Here is a 19,222-nt window from a genome sequence, read left to right on the forward strand (position 1 = left end):
AAGTTAAATTTTATAATCTAATGATGTGTTTTTAGTTCATTTTGGTTCGCATTGCATGTTGGAACCTGGAAACATTTACACTCGAATACGAATTATCGTAAGAACAATCCGGTGGTATCAAGAAAATAGCTCTTCTGTGTATTTCATGGAACAAGCATACTATTTATTGATTTTCAATGCTCCCTCGTATTAATTCTAGTATAACCAAACTTGGAATAATTATAGTCAGTAATGATATAGAAAAACATTAACAAATCGGTGTAGGTGTTATGAGGTTTTTCACCCCTGAGCATAATTAAAATTAATCAATGTTCATAACTAGAAAATAAAATTAAGGTTTTTTTTACCAATGTACTTTTGTTACTAGGGAAAACATATCGTAGATGCTGCTATAATATATATATATACTTTAAAAATCTATAAACGTAAAGAATTAATGTCACATCTGATATTATCAAATATCATTAAAACAAAACATAGTTAGATTAAAATAGCGTCTCGTCTTTATTAAGGTTTAAGCAACAGGAATACGTACAAACGATACAGTTCTATTTCAGTTGATATTATTGCAGTTTGGCCAGGATTTCCATAGACCTACATTATTAGAGTAGCATGATTTAAAAAAAAATACTAACTCATGTTGTGTATGGTTTTTATGCTTTCATGCTATCAATTTTTTAGTGTTACCCATGTGCAATATGAACCCATGATTCATATGGAAGAACACTTTTTTCTATATGGTACAAAATCAAGTAGAAATTAAAAAGATATATTTACTGAATGAAGACCGCATGTTTATCACTAAGAAGTCAATCTCAGTAAGAAGTGTGTCTTTACGGCAAAAGATCGATGATCTCTTCAGAACAGCCTAGTCGTTGACAACAATCTTGTTACAATCAATTTTAAACCTTCCCTTAGGACTTCAGTTAATGGTCTGAGCTCTAAGGAAATAAACGTAATTAGACTTCGTTATACTGGAAGGACAAAATGGTTAACCTATTCATCAGCTGTTTCAGAAGGAAAACCTATTTGTAAAGAGTTTTTAAGAAGTTTTAATGTAATTGTGACTATAAATAACAAGATTTGGAGACGGAAAGATTTATCGAAATGGAAATGGGAATGTTTAGAATAAAAGAAGCAGCTCAAGCACACCTTCGGGTGCGGGATTTTCTCGCTGTGTTAAAGACCCATTGGTGGCCTTCGGCTGGTTTTTGTTTTATGGTCGGTTTGTGGATAAATCTCCATTTCCATTCTCAATTTTATCAAAAGCAAAATTAGACGAACTTATGAAATAAAAAGAATTAACCCGAATTATTTTTGAAATAGTTTAGCGTACAAATTGCCCCATTCCATGAAATAGAGAGAATTTTGCTGACTAGCATTACTAAAAAAAACACTACTCTGTCGGAAAAGTACCACCGGACTACTAACACAAAGGTTCCTGATTCGATCCCTGTTCCGTGGAGAAAATTTTAGGGACTGAATTTTCCGCTTTCCTTTGACACCATTTTTTAATATGTCCTAGAAAAACGACGGTAGTCCGTCGGAATGGGGCAATAAATGGCTGATCCGTGTTAAGATTGAGTAATATCTCTTGTACGTAATAGACACCCTGGTAGATTTCATGTTAATTTATAGTTTAATTGTGTATGTGACAGAGGTAGCACGTCCAATTATCCCTAGATTTATTTCACAACAGGAGCATTTGTTTTCCTCTTCTATCGGTAATTTGTGTCTTTTGACATATTGAAATGTTCATATCCTTGTCAATTGGTCATCGATGGATAGTTTCCTCATTGGCAATTATTTCCCATCTCCTCTGTTTAATATGTTCTTTGACATCCTCGATGAGAAACAACTAATATTTGTTTTATGAATAAAATGATCTTTTCCTTAGAATTAACCATGTCAAACGTTTTTATAATTGTCTATAATTATATTCCGTCCTATACAGATCCTTTGTAGAGAAAACAATCAATAAACATTACAATATTAAAGACGAATACACGCCTTATCTTTAATGTATTATAAATTTTCTTTGAATTAACCACCATCGAAGATAAACTGGAAAACACTTATCTTTCATGGTCGATTGTGAAACGTGAATTTAGTTGGTTATGAATGGACCACTTCAAATCAATTCATTCACCGACTGAAAGCTTATTCAATTTGTTTTAACATCCCAATTCGAAGTTCGTAAATATTCCGATACAATTTATGTAAATCATTGCATCGAAGCAAACAGAAAGGTTCAAGAAAATTAGCTGTAAAATTATATTATTCACGAAGTTTCATTATATAACAAAACTATATAAAGACGAATTGTTTGTCTAATGAAGTAAACATGATACAATTACGATACCATTTGAACAACCTATGACGGATAGACTTAAATATCGCAACACTTTCTATCTTTTTTTCTTACTTCACCGGACACGCATTTTTACCATTTGTATGCAGTGATGTTCGAAGCCAATCTATTTAAAAATCCAAAAGCGTAAACATGCGAGGAAAAAATGACTTTTAATCGAAATAAAGAAAATAAAATTCCAAACAAGAACAAGGAATAGAGGGAGACACATTGCTTAATTTTAAATGATCAGATGTAAAAAAAAAACGTATTGAGCAGAATTATTCCCTTGGTTTTAGTTTGTAACCCAGATTTGTTTTCTCTCAAAAGATTATGACTTTTGAACAGCGGTATACTACTAACGTCTTTATTTCAACTTTCTATATAGTATATAAGTAAAATGTACTAAATAAACTCATCAGATCCTAGGCTTTAAAATTCTAAAAGACTCATCGGTGAGATTAAAATCGAAATGTTAACAGGCAAAATAAAGTACGACGTTTAAGACCCAAATTTCTTAAAGATTTTGCCATATACAGATACTTCTAGTCTGTTTCTGAGGTAGAAACGTATCATGATTTGAGCTATTTTTACTCTCGCTTAAGCCCTAATAATAATCGCTCGCGAGAATTAGTTGGTAAAAAAATAAATGAATGTTAAGCATACACTAGTGAAATAATAGCTTAAAGAATCTAGGAACGTATTTAATAGCAATTAAAAGACGAGACAACCCTCCTTCTGACAGTCACACAAGTTTAACGCGTACTATTCCAAATTGTTGGAAATCCGCTTCCTTCATAACACGATTAAACGTGTTTCAATATATAATGTCGAGAATAAAATGTGTTGGTCTTCTGTTTTCAATTTGTTCTTACTTAATATGGAAACATCATCAGATATGTATAGTAAACAAAGAAAAGAACCCTAATAATCTATCAAAATAGATTCACAAAAGTTTTATTTAGCCATTGTATCGCAATATAATGTATTATTGAAGATTCTATGATTTCAGGGGAATTATTTAATCAGATTTCAAGACTACTCCCACAAACAAAAAATTAAGATTAAATTCTAGTTCTAAATATGGTAAATATAGAAAATCAATGATGATGTATATGTTAGATTTAAATTAATATTTATTGTTATATTGAAATATTGCGCTATAATAATATAGTCCGGCTTCATTAGTGGTCGACTCAATAAGTTATGATAATTATAATTAAGGATATAAAACATTAAGGGGGAATCAATAGAAATATCAATGAAGAGCTAATAAAAAAAGGAATGCATGGAAAAAAGAAGAACACAATCTGGGTCTTTCTGTACCCCACTTTTTGACATTTTTACCTATTATGCCCGTTTGTTTTGTTCACACATCGTTGTCAATATAATGGAATCTCATACGACTGTCAAACAAGTCAGAGGTTAAGCTAGCTGTAAAACAACGTTTAATTCACCATTTTCGATAAAAGAAACTACCTGTACAAAGGCAGAAATACGACAGTTGTTATCCATACGTTTGATGTGTTTGAGCTTTTGATTTTGCCATTTGATTAGGGACTTTCCGTTTTGAATTTTCCTTGGAGTATTTTTGTTATTTTACTTTACATATACCCAAAGTTTACTTTAATAGGGAAAACGTAATTTTATTCCGGATAATTGATTAGGTTACAATAATTATACAGTGAAACCTGATTAAACCGAACCCTGAATAAACCGGAAACCTGTCTAATCCAAACTTGTTCTGAAGACCAATCATATCACATTTTATGCATTGTGAACCTGATGAAACCGAATACCTGCCAAAACCGAACAAAATCTCAAGTCCCGAAAGGGTTCGGTTTAGTCAGGTTTCACTGTAGTTATCAATTTTACAGAAAAGAAAATCAATGTTTATTACCATATACAAGCAAAACCATCTTATCTAAATTGTAAATTGTAATTTCTCATTAACCAGCGTAGAGAGAAAAACATCTTATCCTGTGCGATCTGTAATAAAACGGATTATGCTCTGGGTTAATTCTAGTTCTAATACGATTATAAATCTTAAATCTAAATTGTCTCCAAGATAGAAAAATAACCAATAGAATATTGAATCTTGTACTTTCATGTTGATAAAAATTTGTTACACAGTGTGTTTGTGATCTAAAACTATATATTGTGTCAGTAAATTACTTTTTGGGTGAGAGTGACCAAATACGATATATACTGGATAAGTATTTAATCTTATTTATATACATATATTAAAATCTCTTAACAGTTATTGATGCTAATACTTGATATAAAAACGTCTTATATATATATACAGGTGGAAACCCGGTTGAAATAGAACAAAAGAATCGAAGCTCATTGTTAGAGAAGGCGATAAATGCTTACTGTAATGTTTACTATAGTGACAAACATTTTAAAAGTTTATAGAATCAAATAAAATTACAATTTTCTTCTCAATTACGAAGTGTTTTATTTTAAAAACACCATTTGCATAAGTTTTCAATTTATCTAGTACATAGTTAAACAGAACAATTAAATATCAAGTCGACGACATGGGTATCTTTCAAGTTGGATGTAGAAATTTGTTTTTAATTTTTTACCACGGACGGAAAACATATCAATCTATTAGTTCAGTAATTTTCGTGTCTGCCCGTCTATTATGTTACTCAAGAAAAAATTCCAAAAAATGGCTAACAATTGTACCGAAAAGAGAAAATCGAGTGCACCTTTTTATGTTAGGGCGTGTTTGAGTTGAATATTTTGTCTTGATATCGCACAAAGCAGGAATATTTCATACATCGTCTCACTTCAGATTCTATCATTTTTATATATCAAAGCTACAGGTTGACTTTATAACATAAAATAAATCACAACTACTAAAAGATGAAATATATGGGTCAAGTGAAATACCTATCTAATGAATCACAAAAACAGAGAAGGTGTGTTCGTATGGCTATTTTTTTACTAAAAGTACTTGACGACAGTCTTTCAAGTTCACTGTGTCTAAACCACACCGGCAAAATTTGCTCGGACTCGATGGTATCTAACATCCGGCACAATGACGGAACACCAATAGACAAAAGAAAGGTAGGTTTCTTCTTATTTTTTTTATTTTTTTTATGATATCGAAGAATATATATACACATACAACTATTTTCTATTGTGAGATGCAATATTTTCTACAACCGTTCTATATTAACGGAGAAATAAGTAAAAATGCATGTCAAAATGACGAATTGAGTGAACCTTGCCTCGAAATTGTTTAATTTCTCGTTAAATTGATCACATTGTACGGAAAGAAAGGTACGGGAAGATAGATATTGACACGGAGATTGCAAATTGAGTTATTATGAGCATCTCAATAATTGTATTTCTGTGTATGGAACGAAAGAAAAGGGTCATGCCAAATTAAAATAAACCGGTTTCGTCAATGTTGTTACTACACAATCACCCGGTTTCGTCTATATACATCACCCGGTTTTTTTTGGGTTTTTTTAACAAACAATTTATGAAAAGAAACTTTGGCACGGATCTGAACATTGTCTTTCGAGATTTTAAATATATATTTATTGTAAAGTAAACTTGGCGTGTTAAAATCTATTTTAAACGGGCACTTTTGGACATAGTTAATTATGATAGTTCAGGGGCGTAGCTAGAAAGAAACAATGTGCAAGCAACTACCGGAAAAAAATTTGGGACCCCTTTATGCAGATAAATGTTTTCTTTTCCGGTTTTCGGTCATAGGACTGTTAAAAGAGGAGCTATATGTAGATAGGACTTATAATATAAAAAAAATATGAATGTAAAACTATTAATAAATCTTCTGAATAGAGTAATACATAAACAACACATATTTGTGATACAGAATTTACTCAAAATTGTCCAAAATCTGCTGTTCGGGTCTAGGCAGAAACAAACTTCTCTATTACTTTAATTGTCAATATTCACACTGAAATGCCGATGAATATGCAGTAATGCTAGTAACTGTCGTCGTTCATTGTTGATCGTACATTTGTTTTCAACATACTCAAAAAGTAATGAGACTTTCCAATACTGTTTTGGCGTGTTTGCAGGGTGATTGGCTCTGGTAGCCTGTCGACCACATCGCCTCGGCATATTTTCAACGATATCGAAGGGTTCTGATATTCTAATGCCGATTGGTACATCTCATTCCAAACTGATGAACCGTACACTGTAAAATGTGCTCCAAAAACTACATGTCTTAGACTGAGTATTACAAATTCAAATCTTGTAGAAGATACAAGTTACTGTCCGATTTTGTCATAATCTCCAATAACACTTTTATTTTGAAACCAAATGCCGTTATTTAATGATATTTCATCAATTAAAACAGTGACAACATAGGTGTTTCCTTTAACATTCAATCTATAAATTTTTATTTTGCCAATTATTTTTTTGCATGCCGAATCGATGTGCACGCAACTGCGTGTTAGCGTATAGGGAGCTACGTGCCTATTAATGCACATTTTCCTAATGAAAGGCGTATCCCTTATTTCACTTAACTGCTAGATTTTCTGGTACTATATATACTGTGTTACTTGCGCACTAAAGCGAGTTTTCACACTTAAGCATCCATAACATAGCAGTGAGATTTGTAACTTTCTCCCCGTTTCTGGTAGGCACATTTATTTTCATAGGTATGTTTTTCACATTAATTTTACAGTTCTTATTTATTTTTTGTATAGTTCAAATTCAATTGAAACTTCAAGATAACTTTCGAAAACAATATCTGACAGTTTTGTATTTTCAATGTGAATAAAAGTTGGTTTGCAAAACATGACCGTCATTTATATCTAGGTCTTATTAAGAAGAAGTAACCACTTTTCCCATAAACATTGACAAAGAGACAACTTTCTTTTAGACACAAAAATTATGTTGAATTAATCAAGTTTAGGTCAGCGTATGACTTAAACAATGAGAAAAACACACAAACTGCATGAAAGCAAGCTATAACAGGGCCCTACATTATAAATGTAAAACAATTCAAACAAGAAAACTACCTGCCTATTTTATGTTCAAAACGCATATGGTATAAAGCAACCAAAGACAACCATGGAATTACAAGCGTGTGATTCGGGAATGGACTGAGTCAAAGTGTTGTCGCTGACATAAAAAATGATGAAAAAACCTTAACTCGTCCGATGACAGAGCCTGTATAGTAAATGCGCGATGTGTGCCAAAACTTGTATCATAGTTAAAATTATCCCTTAAAGATTGTAGAAAAGATTACATACATAGAATGATTAGATTACTTATAGGTGTCCATCCTTTTGTGCGAGAAAATCACATATCAATTGTGTGTTTCGATTTTTAAGACCGTAAACTTTAATTTCAAGTTTAAACATGTTCAACACATTTTCCCATAACTCATATAGAAAACGCATATTTAGAGAGCTTTAATCTCAATATGCTGTTAAAAAAATTCGGAATGCAAAGTAAATTAAAATATTTGTGTTCTATAAGAGTAGGAATTCAAGTGTTTGCTTATTATTTATTTGAATCTGAGACTCATATAAATAATTAGCCGTTGTCCGGTGAACGAACTTGTTTTGCAACGACCCACAAAACTCCTTTTGAACGCTGAAGTTAAATAATCAACTATAATGTAATGCGATTATGATTTTTTTTATTTGACCAAACCGGGTTATGCATTTTGAAATCTATGACGAAACCGGGTTGTATACATTGACGAAACCGGACAGTTCCATTTTGACATGACCCATTTCTTTCGTTCCATACACAGAGATACAATTATGGAGATGCTCATAATAACTAAATTTGCAATCTCCGTGTCAATATCTATCTTCCCGTACCTTTCTTTCCGTACAATGTGATCAATTTAACGAGAAATTAAACAATTTCGAGGCAAGGTTCACTCAATTCGTCATTTTGACATGCATTTTTACTTATTTCTCCGTTAATATAGAACGGTTGTAGAAAATATTGCATCTCACAATAGAAAATAGTTGTATATGTATATATATTCTTCGATATCATAAAAAAAATAAAAAAAATAAGAAGAAACCTACCTTTCTTTTGTCTATTGGTGTTCCGTCATTGTGCCGGATGTTAGATACCATCGAGTCCGAGCAAATTTTGCCGGTGTGGTTTAGACACAGTGAAGTTGGATGACGAAAATGCATATCTTCGAAAAATTATATTTTTTTGTGTGTGATTACTAGGGTCAATGCAGACAAGATCATTAACTGATGCTCATTAGCTAGTTGATACATTTGTCTTTTAAAATACAACTGACATATAAGGATCGTAATGGTGCAATGTGGATACATTTATCGGTTTCCAAGAGCAAAATTGACAGCGCGTCATCCCTACAATGGCTTCCATTTCTACGATTGTGAAAATGAACTGGCGTAATGGGGAGATAATTTTGACGAAGTAGAATCTTGACTGTATATAGCATGTCCAACAAGAGAGACATGCAGATAAACTTATCATAGATACCAAGATTGAAGTTTGGTATTTGTGCCAGACGCTCGTTTCGTCTACAACAGTAATTGTATAAGTATGAAAAACATCCTCTGGGCGAAGAAACAAAAAGTTGAGTAGGAACGGTAAATGGTAAGGGTTGAAAAAATCAAACTAGATGAACTGAGTTTGCTATATTACTCACTTATTAAACCATATGATAGTATTAAAGAACAGATAAGCTTGATAAACCTTATTTTACGTGTATTTTACTTTACAAATTTCTAGCTTTGGACTGAGACGAAAATTCTTACTACTTTTTTATCACAAAAATATAAACAATTTACTCAACAAGTATTTATATCTCATTACCGCAAACCTAATTTACAGTGTAGTAAATCTTTGAATTTATTAAAGAGAGAAAATCAACACTGGTGATATCAACGTTGAGAAGATTGGATTTCTTTCCTTACTAAATGGTTTTTTTTTTATGATTGTTAGCTCATTTTCTTTCCTACTGAATGTTTTTTTATGATTGTCAGCTTATTTTCATTCAACTGACAGTCCTCTAAGGACATTCATATCATGTTAATCCTCAGATCTAATTCTGATTCAAAAGTACATCTAGTTCATCGACCACATATGTTAATAGTTAAAATAGTGAACTATAATGGATGTTTACGTTTTATTAAAATTGATTATCCGTATAGTTCTGCATGTAGATATATCGATATGTAGATATGTCAAACCATAAAAGCGCTTCGAACGCAGCCAATTCATAAACAGTTATTTCCATTTTTCCAAAGGATTATGTATCAACGTATTCCTTCGTAGACACAACGCGCGACTACCGTACAAAATTTCAATCCTGGTATCTATGGTGAGTTTTTTTTTTATCCGTTGTCAGTTTGTTTTAGACTAATGAGTGTGAGTATTCCTTTAGTTTCATTTGCATATCTTGTGCTACCAAATGGCTCTCGATTTTGATTATCACATTATATAGAGCATAAAAACGTTTTAAAAGAACACATCACACTATGACGTTTTTTCTTTTAAATTTTTAATCATCCTAATCCTTTTGTTTGAAATCGTTAAAAATCTGTGTTGAGCAAAATAATGAGAATCGCATCCCCTAACCTCAAATCTCTTATTGAAATGTCCTATTAAATGACAACTTTTTGAACGTATTACTAAAGCTGAGTTTGGAAGGGAAATTAATATCTACAAATACAAACTTGCTTTGAAAAAAAAATATAGTGACATCAAGATGGAAGCATACTGTCCCTAACACTACGATATATGATTGTCATCATGAATGCCTACATGAGTAACATGACGGGTAACATATTTGGAGCAGAACCGCAGACCATTCCCAGTGTTTGGTGGGGTAGGTCTTGCTCAGTCTTAAGTTTTGTATGTTGTGTTTTGTAAACTGTTGAATGTCTTTTTACTGTTGTGTTTTGTAAACTGTTGAATGTCTTTTTACTGTTTTTCGTTTTTCCCACGGTCTAATCTATACAAAACAAGAATGTGTCCCAAGTACACAAATGCCCCACGCGCACTATCATTTTCTATGTTCAGTGGACCGTGAAATTGGGGTAAAATCTCTAATTTGGCATTAAAATTAGAAAGATCATATCATAGGGAACATGTGTACTAAGTTTCAAGTCAACTTCATCAATAACTACCTCGACCAAAAACTTTAACCTGAAGCGGAACGAACGGACGGACGGACGAACAGACGTACGGACCCACAGACCAGAAAACATAATGCCCCTCTACAATCGTAGATGGACCATAAAAACAACGAAAACCGTGTCACATCAACAACCTATAATCACTGACTCATTTCGGTTGATTTATAAGATTTGAACATCGGTAAACTACTGTTGTTTTAATATGATATTGCGTGGTATGCATATCTCGGAAGTTTTCAGTACCAATTTCAAAGTAATATGCAAAGCTGCTGATTTTAGACTTACATCCTATATATAGATATATTGAACCAAATGTTTACATTCAGAAACTGACTTACAGAAATAGATAACTGAATTATAAAAATATATAGCTGAATAACAAAAATAGATTGAAAATTGAAGTACAGAAATAGTTGTTTTGTCGTCTGCGATCGTTGACACGATGAGCGTTCACAAGGAAGTTATTACAAATATCGTTACGTGTAGCCTCATGGTGTAATTGTAAGATGCCATGTTAGTTTTGTCTATTTAACTGAAATTTTATTCACATTCAAATTCACAATCCCTTTCAAGTACAACTATAGATTTTTTCACAAGCAATGGATACAATTACACATCAAATATAACAGGCTCATGACTCGCGTTTCGAATCAAATAGTTAGAAGGCCAAAATGGATTTTATTTCTTTGTTTCTCTTTTTTTTTTTTTTTTTAGTTCTAAAGTTTTTTCGTTTTATCAATTCAAGTTTACAAACGGAACACGTGCAAGATCAGAAGGACAAGTAAGACAGGAATCATAAAAGAAGGGTCGGGGATAGAAAGTGGATGAAAGTAGTAGTAAGTAAATTCAGTTACTTTAGGAGAAAGAGGCAGTTGGATAAAATAATCTCCCTTTTCGCGCCGCCTTATCAATCTAGCTTGCCAGAGTAAACACGTATACATATCATCAAAATAATTAAGGTCTTTATGTTTCAAATTTGCATTTTATTGTGCATCATTTATGATATGAACGTCACCGATGAGTCTTATGTAAACGAAACGCGCGTCTGGCGTACTAAATTATAATCCTGGTACCTTTGATAACTATTATGACGAAGATCGATCGAAAACATAGTTTATGTAAATGAAGAAATCAAAATTACATACTGAAAATTATCATTTGACCTTTATGTGTCATTAATTATAAACAGGGCCTCGTTTCATAAAATAAAAATATAACGATTAATAGTTTTTGTTAGTCATGAATTTTTCTTCTAAAGTGCTTTTCGTTCTCTGTTGTGCACTTTGCGGCAGGACAGGGATTACAACTAAAAAAAAAGCAGGACAAAATTTTTCATCCTAGCCCCCCATAAAAATCAAATGGTAGCTCCCTAAACGTAGTCGAGATAAAGTTTGTGTTGACTATCACTACGCGAGGAACATTTCTTCTGTGGATTTGATCTAAATCATATACCCTTTCAATTTAAACCTTCCTGACTTAACACTGAGTAAAAAGACAAGTTCATGTATGCAAAACACAGCAGCGTAGAAATTGCCTGAAAGGGTGGAGGGAAAACTTCAGCAACTGACGAGCAAAAAAAAAAAAACATTTTTTTTTAAAGTATACAGTGTAGAAGTTAATAAGTGTCCTTTTTCGTTTCATTTTATACAACAACCTATTTTCGGAGTCGAATGACCCCTTATCCTCGGCTCCTTTGTCCCTTCACAAGTATATTAAAATTTAAAATAGTTTTTCTTAAGAGCATAATGCTCCATGAATTATTGTCTTTTTCGTGAAACTGTAAAGGTGTTGTTACATATATTATATGTTTACTAGTATTCAAATGATGTTGGCAATAATCTAGAAATCTACTACTTAGGTACACCACGGATACAAGTCTTTGATGTGAAAAATATTCTCCTCATTAATTACAGACAATAGCTATTGATGTTTTGATGGTGTTACATTCAATTTTCTCCATTTTATCTTTTTCAAATCAAATAAGTCGAGAACTTTGAATATATAGACGTATAACGTCAACTATAAGGTGTGTTGTTAGAATTTTCAAAACAAAATTCAGGTATAAAGTTAAGGTAAAATTCTTTCTCGTCGTTTATGACATGATTTGTTTCTGTGGGAAATATCTCGACATACAAGTAACAACTTACATAACAATAAAATATAATGTCACAAATCTTGGGTCAGAAAAGTAATTTTTCATTCACTAAATACTGTTTTTGTTTTTACTTACGTTATCAACAGGTTGTTTATGTCATTTAATTGTTTTAGCTTTAACGTTTAGAATTAGTAAACCTCTTTATAAGAAAGGTTCTTTTATAGGTACATTTGTTAGTATGAATGTGTTGAAAAATAACATTACATATATACGAAGGTCTGGATGACTTTTACAGAATAGAGAATTATGGGCTAACACATGTACTACAGAAAGATGGGCCTAAATATATGTTTTTAATTAAGAATAGCAAAAATAGGCCCATGAAATAAAAAAAAAAGAGAAAACCGGGAGGCTAGCATATAAAGAACTGGAAAACAAATAGGGAATAGAAAAAACGTGTAAAAGCATTAAAAAATACAGAATTGAGGGACCCCCATCCAGACCCTCGTATATTGAGGAAGTACGGGGTGGAAAAAAAATCTTACTATTTATTAGCTTCTTAGTGAACTCTATATTCTGAACAAGATATTCCAGTCCAACTTTACAATTAACCACAGCTTTTACACATTGGACGGCTTCTAGTAACACCAAGGCATCGGATAATTGACTTACTCTACTAGCACTCAATGAATCAATAAATTCCAGTAACACTAATAATCCTCCAGCATCTAAGAAATTTGATATCCATTCGGAATTACTATTTTGAAGTTGTTTCTTCAGCGCTACGAATGTTCTCATACTAGGGTGTTTCATCATTTCAATACATAGCTCTGGTTCACAGTGATCAAAAGCAGGGTTAACAAATGCTCCAGTTACCAGTTTTTTAAACGTTCCTTTCTCTCTTGCCACGACCTGTTTTGTATAATTATCCTTTTTGATTTCGATTAAAACATCTTCCTCAGAAGCAGCACCTTTCACTTGCTCTACGTCTTTGAATATTACAGATTGCGAAACGTCTGATATCTTATCAACGTTTTCCAAAATTGTGTCCCCACTTTCAACATCATTACGTATCTGTATTGTAGGTGTCGAATACAAGTCGAAATCACTCTTTGCGACTCTTGTGTCCATGGAAACTGTCGAGTTGAGTTTATCGTTCTCCTTTTCCCGCCGCAGACATTGAAATTTACCACAACAGCGTCGAAAACAATTCATTTTTTTTTTATCTTTTTAAAAATTAAATTAAGTTTACATTTGCATTAGGTAATATTCTCATGTTACTTTCCGACAGTTGACATTTCATATGTTGTCCTAATCAATCTCTAGACTAATGTGTCACATAATTCATAAATAAACCTTTTAGCAGTTTATATGAACAAATATAACACGGTGACTTGTATATAAGAAAGTGTAATTATGATGCAAGTCTGCTTCATTCTTTTTCAGCAATTGGTATATTTAAACAGAATAAGAAATTTTTACTCAAAAGAGAACCAAACCGAAGCTGAATAAATAAAACAACTAGCTTGGTACACACTGATATATCCGTCGAAGAAAAACATTTTAAACTTTCTTAAACACGAAATTGTCTGGCATACTGTGTCTAATACGATTATGTGTTAAAATACATACTAAACTTTCGCCTCATTTCTTCATTTTCCTATTATGCATCACTTTGATTTAAATCATTATCTTTAAATTGTAATAAATGCTACAAATAAGTATAGCCATTCAAATCTGACAACAAAAGGGTCCTTGCTACTTAGTCCAAATACTTTTCCGGATCACAGATTTAATGCGTTGGTAACGCCTTTAGCATTTTTGAAATAAAGATGTAAATCATAAACGTCAAAATAGAGTATAGTGTTGTCACTTTTGTGTCCAATAGCATCTTCTAAATAACGGAAAGGACGGAGATATATATGTGTTTAGATTAAAACTGGACAACCAATGGACAGTACCTGGTAACTTATACTGAATGACTTTATTCTCTTGCAATTAAAATTACTGAACATGGATCAAAAAAGATGTGGTAAGGATATTTTTCATGTGGATCTTTAGATACACGTATGTTAATATTTAGAGTAGAAGTTCCAAGAAATTGTATTTTACATCGGCATTACAGCTATTTCATAACTTCATCAGTAAAAATTATATAGTGTTGCAATTTATAAAATAACAGTCATTAAATTATTCCATACTTTCATTTTGATATATGTGATACTATTTTGTTTGTGTCGAATTCATATAGTTTCTTGCTTTGACGCATTATAGAAGAAGATTTGAATATCTCAATCATGGCATAATCCGCAAATAAAAGTATAATTATATTATGAAAACGACACATCATGCTATTTTCTTTTACTTAAAGTTCTAATGAATATTAGTGTTATCACTAAGAGCTCATAAGAATAACAAGACTAGATGAATGGACAAGGTGAGCGTATCCTTTCCATGATATTTCAGACGTACAATTATTACATGTTTAATTGGCGATACTGAAAATATTGCAAAGTGGATTATGTCCCTTTTCCCATATGCAAAAAAAACTTTAACTTGTTTTCTTCTTTGGCCGTAACATCTCTACTTAGTGCAAACACTATCCTAGTATTACAATGCATTTCATAATTTTACAAAATATGGAAAAAATAAGCATTTACGAGAGATGAAAGATACCAAAGAAATATTTACACGCGTAAGTCAACGTCATGGCAAAAAATGAAAAGAGATCATAAGACAAACAACAGTATGCAAAACACAACACAGAAAATTAAAGACTGGGCAATAGAAACTTGGAGTGATATCAGGTCATAAGAGTTCTCTTAAGAAATAATTTTAATTTTCCATTGTACCATTTACTATAATTGTAACTTAACCGTTTCCGTTCTCGAAATAGTACATGCCTTCCCCAAATGTTGTGATGCGTATAACCACAAAATACCGATCACGTTCGAATTTGGGTGGCGTCACTTTTACCATTCTTTGAGCTATGCTCGTTTAGAAAGTAATATGCTAGCGGAGGCACCATTTGTGCCCAATGAACACATTATACAATTACTTTTATATTCTATAGGGTTTGCTTTTACTTATATCTAATGCATTGTCTATAAAAACAAGAGCTGTGAGTGAACTCCCACTATAGAATACACACCATCCTGCAATACTTCTGTAATACTTTTAGTTTATTAAGAAAGTCCATTCGATAATGGTCTCTTTAACATGTTGAACTGGGATCAGATCCTCAGTTATTGTCTTACAACTGTGTCAAGTTTTCACTAAAAGTTGTCTAGCCGTTTAAAGGAGTTGCCTGACGAAGCACATATACATTTGTATATAGAAGAAAACTAAATGGAATTCCTATCCTCTTTACTCAAGCAACCAGAAAAATACAGATGGGTTATGGGATAAGGAATAAATGATTGCTGTTTGCTTCATGTCCAGTGGCAAATATTTCAAAATGGTTTTGTTTTTTTAATATTATAAAGGTTGTGTAGCATAGGAATTTTTAACACGAGGAGAGCGTGGTAGTTTCTATGCGCGAGCCATTAGAAGTCCATATTCCGATCAGACGTGACCGTGATCTTATACATCCCGAACAACCAATGGTCGTCCCATTTTTAAAAGTAAGGGTTTTTTTTGCTTGACTGACAAAATCCTAGGGATGACCATGTTTCTAGGGCCCAGTCAACTCTAGGAATATAAAAGAAAAACAGCACACTGCCTTAGAGGAATCGTAAAATCCTTAATAAAAGATGGTTCTATTCAAAATTCCTAGACGACTGATAAATATTAGTCCTAGAAGCGATTAGTGGATAATTTGTTGTCTTTCTATTCTAATACTGATATGCAATCACTTTTATTTGATACATCCAATGTTTCTTATCACTCATACAAATTCGAAATTTTGTGAAAACTTTAATACATGTCAGTATGAGTATAAGATTGGCTTTGCGTGTGTCATGTTAGAAGTTACACGGTCAAGGTTGAATAACAAACACAAATAGTCTGAAGATTAAAAAAGAAAACATGTAAAATTGTTTCAGCAGTCATTGACAATGTGGCATAAGATCTTAATCAGGGTTGGATTACCGTATTCTTTTGACTAGGTTGTCATATATGGTGATCAAATAATTCGGTTATAAAAGTCGTGGTATAGCGACTTTGTAAACACAGTAGATAAGATACACTTATTGTCTTGCCGTCTTAATATGTACTGTTTCAATCGATTTTATATACATATATACATTAGTGTATCCGAAAATACTACGAGATGTATAATGTTTTATCAAAATTAAATGCTTACCTTTAATAAGTTTTTTTGTGTCATTTTCAGCTTTCACCAGATAGTCCAAACCAAGTTTAGAACTGACCACTGCCTTAATACTATCAACAACTTCTAGAAGTAACAAAGCATCGGCCAACTGCGTCACACGACCACTACTTAAAGTGTCAACACAATCTAATAAGACAGATAGGCCCTCAGCCTCTAGAAATCCACGAGTCCATATTTTATCATTTTGTTTAATTTTCTTTTTCAATAATGTAACAGTTTTGATTGTTGGAACGTGCATCATTTTCACACAAATTTCAGGTTCACAATTTTCAAAGTCTGGATTTGACAAAGCATCACTTATTCTGTCTTTCAATTTGAATTTCTTTTTTGATTTTGTATTTTGGTCGTCTGAATTAATGCCATCTTCTGCTTCGTCTTTAGTTATTTTCTTTTGGTCCATTTCGTCAGAATTGTGCAGTTCCACTGTAATTTGTGTATCTTTCGTTTCGTCAATTAATTCGCGCGCTTCGATTCTCGGACCATCAATATCATCTGCATCATTTTTAACATCTTTTTTCTTGTTGCTTTTTTTCTTCCGTCTATGGGATAACCTATACACAGTATTTCTCAGTGTCCTGAACAGGGTAGCCATGTCTGTTTGTTGTCGTCTGAAATTATCCAACCGTACAGTAAATAAATAACATCAAATATAACTTAAATGTGTTTACTCTCAAATCAGATAATAATATTGAAATCACATACACCCAGGAAATTTAGAACTTGCATTACAACATTATAATGTTTCACTCTCGTATATTTGTATGCATAACTTAAATAACTTTAATTTACCTGTTTAAAAGTAGAAACTATACAAGTCCTATCATTTCCGGAGTTAAAGGGTCAAATATTTTAAACAATATTGAATGGTGAAATACTGTTTTGTTTACTAGATGCTAGAGGCATATCCTATTTACATGTATGATGTAGGCATTTCATTACATAAATATAAATCATACTAGTAATTAGTACGTACTATATGTCAAGAGAGAGAGAGAGAAAAAAAGTAAATTGATTTTTTTCATTTTCAATATATAAGGATGTCTTTCTTTTCTATAAATAATGTGAAATAGAGTTACCTAGACATATATATTGCCCTCTGAGATATTGCCGTCGCTAGTCAAATATTAATTGAGAATAATTTTCTAAAAATATACACAATAATTTAAAAGACATATTTTTTTAAAGTTCGTTTTCAACCCTGAGGTACGTGCGTATACGAGTTATGCAAGATGCATAACCGTGGGTGTCTATTTATTCAAGCGACATATTGGGGATGGTAAGCATTTCTATTGATTTTACAACTCTGTCACATATATAGAAGGGTTATAATATTATAAAACCGGTCCACAATCTTGAACTGTTTACAATATATGATAAAGGAACACCAATTTAAAGACTTTAAAATCAAGTTTGAATTGTAACTTTTGTCTTATATGGGGGTGTAGACAATATTATACTATATATGTATTGATACACAGTAAATGTACGCATGATACACACCCATGTAAATAATGATTTAACACCCAAAAAAATCTATGTGAAACTTTCTATTCGTGACTCATGTTTACTCTAAGCAATCACAACTTTTGAAAATGGGGAAAAGTCTATACATCATGGTGTCAAAAGAAGTTATAGATATTCGTATGAAATTTCTGTATTTTTTTCCTTTATAGATTATGTTTTGGAGCCAACAACTATGAATGTCTGTAGAACCTGGGAACAGATATATACTTTTCCTGGTAGAACCTTCTGGGGTCTGCAACATATGATTTGCTTATAATAATTGTACTTTGAATGAATAAATGAATGCAATGATGGATGAATATCATTTTTCTTTCAGACAGATTATATATTTGTGGTGTGCTTTTACTTCCAGTGGCAAATATTACATCCATATTCAGGAGAGAGGGGGCAATTGAACAAAAGATCTAATAGGTTGTTTCCTGCAAAAATGTAGAACAGGAAATTTGGACAGTCATGCAGTAGTTAACTGGTATAGTTCATGTATAAAAAACGTAATTCTTCTTTCAAACAGGTACACCATCTGTCCAACTTTTGTAAGTGTAGTTGCAAGGGTTTTTTAACGTCAACTCCCTCAGTGGCGGATTCGGAGGGGGTCCAGGGGATGGAACCCTCTTCTCTTTTTTTTTTATTATTGATGCATAAGATGGGGACATATAGTTGGAACCCCCCTTAATCCTGGGTTGGGAATCACCCATTTTAAAATGACTGCATCCACCCCTGTACCTTTACGCGATACATCGAATTTAACCACCCTAGACTATATCATCCTTTGTTCAAGTTCAATG

General features: G+C 32.3%; 1 protein-coding gene across 10 annotated transcripts in view; it reads right to left on the reverse strand.

The window, feature by feature from the left end:
* LOC139485550 (inverted formin-2-like) overlaps positions 1 to 19,222 on the reverse strand; it is a 77,075-nt gene that overhangs the window by 46,770 nt on the left and 11,083 nt on the right. For 8 of the 10 annotated variants that reach the window (XM_071270111.1, XM_071270107.1, XM_071270109.1 and 5 more), the window contains one exon: positions 16,884 to 17,521. In XM_071270111.1, coding sequence (XP_071126212.1) covers positions 16,884 to 17,505 — 622 coding nt within the window. In that variant the 5' untranslated portion in view covers positions 17,506 to 17,521. Of the gene's footprint in view, positions 1 to 13,125; positions 13,817 to 16,883; positions 17,522 to 17,702; positions 17,768 to 19,222 lie in introns of those variants that run through there. The other 2 variants (XM_071270112.1, XM_071270103.1) reach the window with 2 other exon arrangements.

The sequence above is a fragment of the Mytilus edulis genome, chromosome 8, assembly GCF_963676685.1.
Source record: "Mytilus edulis chromosome 8, xbMytEdul2.2, whole genome shotgun sequence".
In the NCBI taxonomy this organism is placed as follows: Eukaryota; Metazoa; Mollusca; class Bivalvia; order Mytilida; family Mytilidae; genus Mytilus; species Mytilus edulis.